A 10,230-nucleotide genomic window follows, 5' to 3' on the forward strand; every position below is an offset into this window, starting at 1 on the left:
ATATAAACAGTTATGCATTATTGTAATAGTAATAATTAACTGCCTCTCCTACATGAATATGAGTTCTTCACACACAAACATCTTGACATATTTGCTTATTGCCCTAGTACAGTACCAAATATATAGTAGCTAATAAATATTTGCACAAAAGTATGAATGTACTTTCTTTAAAATCTGGGCTGGCTAGAAATTTTTCTATAATATTGGTCAACCTACACATATCTTCCTAATCAATATTGTTTTGTAGTGTTAGAATTTTGAGATCCCCTATATTCTCAGGCTGTCTTCTGTTTTAGAGTTTCATAATCATCTTTCTTCTGAAAGACTTTTGTGTGTAAGAATGGAAAGGTCCTGAGAAACTAGTGGATATCCATTACCTTTTTTATGTGAATATAACTGATAGCCACATGAGAGCTGAGAATCTGCTTTCCTACTGAGACCTTTAGTTCCCCTCAATCATCTGACAGCCCAAAATTCTCTGCAAGCTCGCTTGGTCAGCTGCCCATATCTCTGTAATGCCAAGTCTCCCTTTCCAAGGAAGTGGTACCTGCCCATTTTGCAAATGGGAAAGTTAGACCCAGAATGACCAAGTAGACGATCTGACATAGTGAAGCAAGTAAATTCTGTACCAGAAAGAAAGTCTAATGAGGCCTCTGCTCCAAAACCTGGCTCATTTCCTTCTTTACATGCTTACATATTTCTTTGTGTTTTATTTCCCTAAGGGCTTTATAGAAATTTCTATCATTTGCAATCTGTTCATCTTAGTTATATGAATCTATTTTCTCTTCAACCAGCATTTTTCTTTCCTTGACTTTAAAAAAAAAGAAAATAAAGAACCAGCTTTAGTAAAAACATGCTGCAGCTCTCCTACACTTCAGTAAGTAGAGAAGCTAAAACGGGCTTACTTTACTGCTTACTGGGTCATTCATCTAATGGTGTACTCTAAGAGAATAAGCTCTGATCTGAAAAATGTGAGGGCTCATCTTAAGACTGGACTAACTGATCTATGAATATAAGTCATGGCATTTTTTGGCTTGGTGTGTCCTTGGAAATTTCCAGGCTAACCCATTCCTCACCAACCTGAAGCTCAGAAAGACCAAATCACTTCTGTGAGGTCAACAGATCAGGGTTATAAGACAGACCAAGAGCAGAACTCAACAACTCCTACTCCTTATTCAGTGCTTTTTCTACCTCTGGCTACTTTTAATGTGGAGACCACACCTTGTTATTACCTTGCCTTGAGAGTCTCAAAGATAAACAGTACTAACAGAATTATGGCATATGAAAGTAGTGATTATTTAACTTGTAAGAGAAAAGAAAGCCTTCTGATATGCTCCATGCATCACTTTGAGTATGGGAAAACACATTGGTTTCAGCTCTATTATCAGAGAGGAGGATTAATGAGGGTCTGCTATATCCTAGGTGCTGGAAACAGTGGACAATATGGACCTATTTCTTGCCTTGTGGAGATTAAAGACCAGATGGGAAGACATTAAATAAATCATTATAAACAATTAAGTAAAAAATTACAATATGCAAAGAAATGAATGGGTTGCTATGGGAATATGTTACTGAGACACCCAATCTGGTCTGGACTATCCAGAAAGACTTCCCTGAGACACTGATATTGAATTTGAAATTCAAAGGATATCTAAGGGTTCAGATAGGAGTGTTCCATCAGAGGGCAGAGCATTAGGAGGATCAAGGGCACAGAGAACACTGCACAGCTGTGCTCAAATAACTGAAAGATGAGCCATGGCTGAGGCACAGGGAGTGACATAAATGAGCCAGATCACCCAGAGCAGTGTAAGCCATGTTTAGGGTGTGGGAGTCTACTTAAGTGTTTTAAGCAAAAGAGTAATGTGATTGGGATTACATTTTCCAAAGACCAGTCCAGTACCATTAGAATGGGTTGAAATGTCAGCATGTAGACAACCAGGTAGGAGGTGAACACAGACGACCAGGTGAGACATTGCACATAGTTTGCACCCTAGACCTCCCAGCTTAATTAGGCAATACTCTATTCCAAAGACACATCTGTGTTTCTTTTTTGTCTGTAATGTTTGTAATGAAAAGCAACACAGTTAACACTATTCTTTTTATTGATTGATTGATTGATTGATTTTATTAATTTGATAGAGGAAGGGAAAGGGAGAGAGAGATAGAAACATCAATGATGTGAGAAAATCATTGATTGGCTGCCTCCTGCATGCCCCCCTGGAGATTGAACATGCAACCCGGGCATATGCCCTGACTGGAAATCAAACTGTTACCTTCTGGTTCGTAGATCGAAGCTCAACCCCTTAGCCATGTCCATCAGGCAACAGTGTTGTTAATAAACACAACTGAATAAATAAATAAATAAATAAATAAATAAATAAAAGACAGCAGTTACCTAATGGGTAGTATAAAACAATTATCTTTCTGTATCATTGAAGAAAGCTTTTTGTTGCATTAGGATTGTAGTTTTAAGTTGTATTTGAGCTAATTACAAAGATTCTAATTGTAAAGAGCTTTGATTTAAACGATAAATTATCAGTGCATCAACTCAGCTATTGAAGTAACAATAAAGTGCCATCTATTATGTTTGTTTTGATTGTGTTCTATGTTAATTTTTACTCATAGTTTTGGTATACGTTGGTTAATATAAATGTATGGAATACATAAAATAATGCATTGACTTCATGACAAGATCCAAAAATATTCTGTCAAATTATCTTGATGATTACTGCAATCATCAGACATCATAAACAACAATGTACCTTTGGAGAAATTTAGCTGAAGTAATTTTAAATTTTCAAAACAAATTGTTTTTATATAAATACGTTATCTTCTTTTCGTTTTTTTTTAAATCAATGGACAGCTTACATCACCTGGGTGATATAAGACCTAAAAATAACAGATAAATTAGTGCTGCCATCTATCATTCTCTTTTGGAAATCTGAACTCTCTTTGATATCACAATGAATGATAAATCAAGTGATTTAAAAGTAGAACTCAAAATTGAAAAATTGAAGTTGTAAGTGCTTTTTATCTTAAGTAGGTGATATTGTTCATGCACCCTGAGCTAACTTGATGACAATGAGGTTTTCAGCAAATGGCTTTAGGCTAATAAAATAAATGGGTTCTGACAATCAGGGTTAAGTATGAATTGTTGTATCTACAGACTTCTGGGGGCCCAACTCAGAATATTCTATATAATAGAAGGCTAATATGCAAATCGACCAAACAGCGGAACAACCAGTTGCTATGACACGCACTGACCACCAGAGGGGCAGATTCTCAACACAGGAGCTGCCCCCTGGTGGTCAGTGCACTTCCACAGGGGGAGTGCCGCTCAGCCAGAAACCAGCCGCATGGCTGGTGAGCACAGTGGTGGTGGCTGGAGCCTCTCCCACCTCCACTGCAGGCGGGCAGTAAGGAGTAAAGGGTCCTGGACTGCAAGAGCCCCGGACTACAAGAGGGATGTCTGACTGCCAGCTTAGGCCCGATCCCTCTGGATGCCCCCCAAGGGGTTCCGGACTGTGAGAGGGCACAGGCCAGGCTGAGAGACCCTTCCCCCACCCCAACTGCACGAATTTCGTGCACCAGGCCTCTAGTATGTAAACGGTTTTAGTCTATAGTTCTTTCTGACAAATCACATAATACATTTAACCATCACTGAATAATTAGAAATTTTCTTTGAAGAAAGATGAATACTTTATTTATTTTTTAATACTTTATTTTTAAGAATTATTTATTTGTATTCATTATTTTATCTTATTCCCTGGAGTGTGGCATTTTTTTTTAAGAAAATGTATTTTTTCAAAATTTCCTTTTTATTTAAAAGAAATGGTTCTTCCTAAGACAATGTGGAATACTCATTTTTCTCCCAAGTTAGCCAGGGCACACAAATGCAAGAATCTTTAATTTGAGATTAGTAGATTTGTTTCTTTCAATCTTTTTGATTATAGATTAATTTTTCACCATTCACTTCTATTTGAAATCCCTGGTTTTATTGACCATTAAAGACAGCCAGTGATTCTCATACCCAGTGAGGAAGACTGAGTGGTAAAGCAAATGCCCTCATGCCTGCTTCACGTTCCTAACACAGGGGAACCCGAAATAGAGACAGAAGGAGCCTTTTATGTTAATCGTTTCTGTCTCTACCAGTTCTGTCCCAACATGGACCTATATGTGTCGTTTAATTTTAAATACATCACCATTTTCCTACATATACAAAACCTGGGAAAACAACAACAAATCTTGTATCTATTTCTCCTAGGTTGGACGAGTTGAAGACTTTCTATACCAATTAGAGGATAATTTCTTAAAAACTAAGAAACTGAGAAATGCTCGAAGGCAGAAAACAAAAATGAAGCGGCTTCAGACGGTGCAGCAAAGCTAGTCACTGAGGAGCAGGCGCTACCACAAGATGTCCCGGAGGAAGGGATGATGGCATCCCACCACCTGACAGTGACAGCTCAGAACCGAGGCCTGTGGCCAAGGGAATGAGGTGGCATTTCCCTTGGCTCATCTTTAGCAAAGACGTTCTATACTTCATTAATCTCAACTGGCAGCAATAAACGTTCTCAACAAATTTGACTTGATTCTTGTTTAACTTCATCTTATTTAGTTAAGTAGTTTATAAATTCATCATTGCTGCCTCTTTCACTTGCCTTGTTCTTTCAAAATTGACTAAGGGTCCGGCCAGGGTGGCTCAGTGGTTGAGCATCTACCTATGATCCAGGAGGTCACAGTTCAATTCCTAGTCAGGGCACATGCCCGGGTAGGGGGTGTGCAGGAGAGAGCCAATCAATGATTCTCTCTCATCATTGATATTTCTATCTCTCTCTCCCTCTCCTTTCCTCTCTAAAATCAATAAAAATATTTTTTTAAATTGACTAAGGTATACCAGGACTACCTAAGTATGCTTACAGTGTATGTGCACAGTCATGTGCAATTATTAAGAGTTATTCACACACCATATACAGATGTAGGCAGAGAATATAAATGCAATTTTTTTAAATTATAAAACTGATAATAGACTTTCTTGATCCTTATAGAGATAGTCATATGTGGTATGGTTGATGCTATCTGTTAACTTATCTCACTAAAATCTTGGTTCTGTTCTCTGTATCCTTTATTTTTCCTCCCCTTAAATGACTCAGCACAATGCATATATTTTACAAGGTAGTGAGCCAATAACCATCACTCAAGACCTCAGCTGACGTCAAAAAGGGGTTTGAAGAGAGTGAGAAGGAGGAAGTCAGGTACAGAGGAAAATAAACAAGAAAACATAATTTTTAAAAGTAGTGGGAAAAAATGAACAGAATCTCAAAGTACATTGGTAATAAACAACATGAAAAGTAAAATAATAAAATAGTGCTGAATGATTCTTTATACAATGAGATTGTAAAAGAATCAATAATTTAGTCTTAATATATTTTAGGTTTGTATAATCATAATTATGCAAGATATAAATATTTTAAAATCTTGAAATAAAATAGGACCTTGGTTCCCCTGGGGACAATTTGTTTAATCTTACCTTTATCAAATAGTCTCTTTTCTACGCAGCTCCACCCACAGAACACCATCATTGCCACCAGCTTCCCTCAGGTTAGTTATTAATACCCTTGTACTCAGTTAAAGGCAGTAGAATTTTTAAAAACTTTTTATTTCTAAACTCACAACGGCATGGCATTTCAGTTCTGTTCTCGTACATACTGGAAAATAATTTCTTTGTATGGAAACTTGAATCTAGCCAAATGTGGGAGTCTAGTGAATGGCTAAGCCTCTTATCTGACCACTGATGCTGTTATCACTTCTGGTCATTGCCCAGGAATTGCCCATTATTTTAAAAAAATCCTCATAATGTCTCTAGGAAATGAAGCTTGTCAGATCTGAATTGTAACTTTAGTATTAAAATTTTATTTTCCAAAAGGATTTTTATGTTCTGTGAGTAACAGGTGATTTTTTTTTAATTGGATTGGAATCTTAGCACTGCCTGTTTGTTTACTCTGCTATTTTCTGAAAGGTCTGTTGATATTCAATAGCTGTTCAATTGTTTTACCTTTGTTTTTTGAAAATTTGGATTCTTTCATTCCACAGTACCTCAACACTATATATGAAAATGATGTAATTACAATTTTTAGATTATGGCTTCATTCTTTGATTATTTCCCCCAAATCCAATACTAAATATCCATTGGTGCCCAGCCAGTGTGGCTCAGTGGTTGAGTGTCGACCCATGAACCAAGAGGTCACCGGATCTATTCCCTGTGAGGGCACATGCCAGATTGTGGGCTCAATCCCCAGTAGGGGGTGTGCAAGAGGTGATGTTGTTTCTCTCATCGATGTTTCTATCTCTCTATCCTGCTCCGTTCTTCTCTCTCTAAAAATCAATAAAAACATATTTTAAATATCCATTGGTTATTTTGGCTGGAGCTTACGTAGAGAAAAGAAGGCTATTCTAGTTGGTCTTGGGAAGAATGATATAAAATGGGAATCCAAAACCTTCAAAAGAAACTTTTTCAGAAAAAAAAAAGTTGATAAACATTTATAGCTCTTCAAAAAGATATCAAATCTTTAGAATTCTTAATAGGTGTAATAGGAATGTCCATAGGAATGAATTTTGCTTGTGGTTTCCACATTCATTTCAAGCTCCTTAAGAAGCAATAATGCTGCAAAATTTACTGCACCTGGTCTCCCATCCCTTGTTTATTTATTTTTTATATATATTTTAATTGATTTCAGAGAAGAAGGGAGAGGGAGAGAGATAGAAACATCAATGAGGAGAGGGAATCATTGATCGGCTGCCTCCTGCTCATCCCCTATTGGGACTCGAGCCTACAACACGGGCATGTGCCCTTGGCCAGAATCAAACCTGGGACCCTTCAGTCCATAGGCTGACACTCTATCCACTGAACCAAACCAGCTAGGGCCCTTGTTTATTTTTAAACTAGAGGCCCGGTGCACAAATTCATGCACCAGTCAGGTCCCTCCACCTGGCCAGCAGGATCGGGCCGAAACCAGCTCTCCAACATCCCCTGAGGGGTCCTGGATTGCGAGAGGGCACGGGCCAGGCTGAGGGACCCCACCAGTGCACGATTGGGGCCGGGGAGGGTTGTGGGAGGTTGGCCAGCCAGGGAGGGACTGCAGGAGGGCTCCAGGGGGTGTCCGGCCCATCTCACTCAGTCCGGATCGGCTGGACCCCGCAGCAAGCTAACCTACCAGTTGGAGCATCTGCCCCCTGGTGGTCAGTACACATCATAGAGAGTGGTTGAGCGGCCTTAGCATATCATTGCTTTATTATTATGCTTTGATTGGTTGAATGGACAACCGGATGACTGGACACTTAGCATATTAGGCTTTTATTATATAAGATTATCTGCAAAGAAGAGTTTATAAAGCAATATGGTATTAGAAAAAATCAATACTAGGGAAAGGAAAGTTTACAAAGTGCTTTCAGACGGTTATTTTATATCAGCCTCACAAGAATTTCATCATGTATGCATTTTCTCCATTTGCAATTGTAGAAAGAAAGTGGAGAACTTGCTTGACTCCAAGACTTGTTCTGACCTCCTCTTGCTATTTGAAATGTGGTCCATGGGCCAGCTACATCGGCATCACTTGGAAATTAGTGAGAAATGCAGAATTTTAAGCTCATCCCCAGATCTACTGAATCAGAATCTGTATTTTTAATGAGATCCCTGGGTGATTTATATTCATGTTAAAGTTTGAGAATTGCTTCTTTCCCATATTGGAAAATATTTTCCTGTCAGCTCAAAATTAACCTGACTTAGAGACTAATGATGTAGCCACTCTTAGGTTTGGGTCCAAATGAATATCTCCAAATATCACTTATGCAAAGGTTTATGGACACAAAAAATTAAAAGTTCAGTAATAATAGGATGTTAGCTCTTTTCTGCCATTGTCTTGAAGGTATGTGGGATTTCATTCTGTAGTATTTTAAAAACATTGAGTACAACAAAAGAAAGGCATAAAGGAGAAGTGACATACACTTTATGGTCAGACCACTTCTGTAACCTCGCTTCCTTTGTCTTCCACTACTTCCTATGTTCTTCCATCACTGGCTGACACATCTGGATGGGGCACAGAGCTCTGCTGATCTCAAATGCTAGGGACACCTTGGCTTCCAAAATATCTAAACAGATTCTTCCCAACTTGTCTACATGAGGCTGATAAATTCTGTTTATAAAATCTGTATTGAGGGACTGCCAATATGTATTTCTTCTGTAAGAAAAGCTTAAAATCTATTTCTGCATCTTGGTCTTTCTTTAATTTCTTAATCCCCAGCTCCTCTGCTCAAGAACCTGTCGTTTTCCCATGCGGGTCGCAGGAAACAGAAACAGCCCACCACAATTCCTGATCATTCTTCAGGGCATGTTGGTGGTGTTTGCTGACATGTGTAGAGGTTCAGAATATGTCACCCTAAAATATGCCACATTTGACATAATGCTTCATTTTTAATTAAAATTACTTGAGAAACAGTCTAGGCAAGGAGAACACTCTGACCTTCTTTCCTTCCTCTTAAAGCAGGAAATAAATCTCCCATATGTAAGATACCCTCCTTTATAGGGGTGTCTCAGACACATACCTGTAAGTGTAGAAGAAAAATTATTTACCTCCCCAACTCTTCAAATCTATGGAAAAGTGGCAAGAATACTACAATATAACACATATGCCCTTCACATAGATTTCCCTGATTATTAACATCTTGCCTCATTACTTTCTCTTCTCTTCTCTTCTCTTCTCTTCTCATCTCTTCTCTTCTCCTCTTCTCTCTCCTCTCTCTCTCTCTCTCTCTTATCAAATCCTTTATAACACACTCCATAGAAAAAAATTGTTTATTTTAATGAAATTACCTTATCATGAGTACTATGCTAATCCCCAATGTGCAGGTCTAAATATGTTCTCTGCATCAAATTAGCTAACTGACCACAGTAACTTAGAAACTGCTGGGAGAAGAAGCTCTAGCTGGCACACACCACACTGCCCCCCTCCTCCTCCTCACAGCTGGCCTTTCTGTGGCCTTGCTTTGACGGTCACAACAGCAGTCAGCAGGGGCAGGATCCTTGAAGAAGAAAAGGCAAGTAGCAAAGGCAAGATACAGCCTCGGAGCTGCAGGTTCATACTTTTGTATATTTGCAAAGGTGGCACATCCTTATTCTTTGAGATCAGATGATGCAATTTTTAAAAACTACTCAGAACTCAAATTGGTGAGTAGAGTAAATGCTCACTTGAATAAATGCTATTCTGTGCCCGGGATCATGTGTATCTCTGAGGTAAGGACACACACAAAGGGAACTGCAGCAAAACAAATACAGCTTACCTAGGTGACTCCTCTGAAGAGAGCCACATGTACCTTGGTATTTACATGGCAGTATGTTTGTGTTAAAAAAATCTGTCTTGCCCTAACCGGTTTTGCTCAGTGGATAGAGCATCGGCCTGTGGACTCAAGGGTCCCGGGTTCGATTCCGGTCAAGGGCATGTACCTTGGTTTCGGGCATATCCCCAGTAGGGGGTGTGCAAGAGGCAGCTGATCGATGTTTCTCTCTCATTGATGTTTCTAACTCTCTATCCCTCTCTCTTTCTCTCTGTAAAAAATCAATAAAATACATTTTTTTAAAAATCTGTCTTTCCAGGCACTTTTCTATGCATCTTATGGGACAGAAAATGAGATAAAAAAATTTAAGTCTAGAAAGCAATCTGTTAGTTATGAGCCCTAAAGGTGTTTATATATTTTGCCCAATAATTTTACTTTGGGGAAACTATGCTAAAGAAATAATCAAATATGTACTAAAAGATAAAATTAAAAGGTACTCAGCACCGTGTTATTTTAAATAGAAACATAAAATGAACTCAACCAAAATTTCCCAACATAGGTAATAGACAAAATGATTTATGACAATCTAACCAATGCTTAACCTAATAACATAAAAATTTTATGATATTAAAAGAAAAAGATATAAAATTATATACAGCACAATTATAACTAGGTTATAAAATATATGCATATAAAAGACTAGAAGGGAATACAATAAGATATTAAAATGGGTTATCTTTAGTGGAGACAGTTATGGGTGATTTTATTATCTTTTTCTTAATATTATGCAATAAATATATGTTCCTTGATAATTAGGAAAAAAATCCTTTAAAATATTCTTATTTAGTATCACATTGGAGAGAAATACCAATTCATATGAGCTTTTCTTTGCCTGGTTATATA

At 37.9% G+C, this 10,230-nt stretch overlaps 1 protein-coding gene across 1 annotated transcript in view; it reads left to right on the plus strand.

The window, feature by feature from the left end:
- Positions 1-4,387, plus strand: part of SPATA16 (spermatogenesis associated 16) — a 207,757-nt gene extending 203,370 nt beyond the window's left edge. Inside the window, 1 exon segment of the mRNA XM_005860868.1 lies at positions 4,265-4,387. Coding sequence (XP_005860930.1) covers positions 4,265-4,387 — 123 coding nt within the window.
- The last annotated feature ends 5,843 nt before the right edge of the window (positions 4,388-10,230 follow it).

The sequence above is a fragment of the Myotis brandtii genome, unplaced genomic scaffold (assembly GCF_000412655.1).
Source record: "Myotis brandtii unplaced genomic scaffold, ASM41265v1 scaffold1423, whole genome shotgun sequence".
NCBI classification, from domain to species: Eukaryota; Metazoa; Chordata; class Mammalia; order Chiroptera; family Vespertilionidae; genus Myotis; species Myotis brandtii.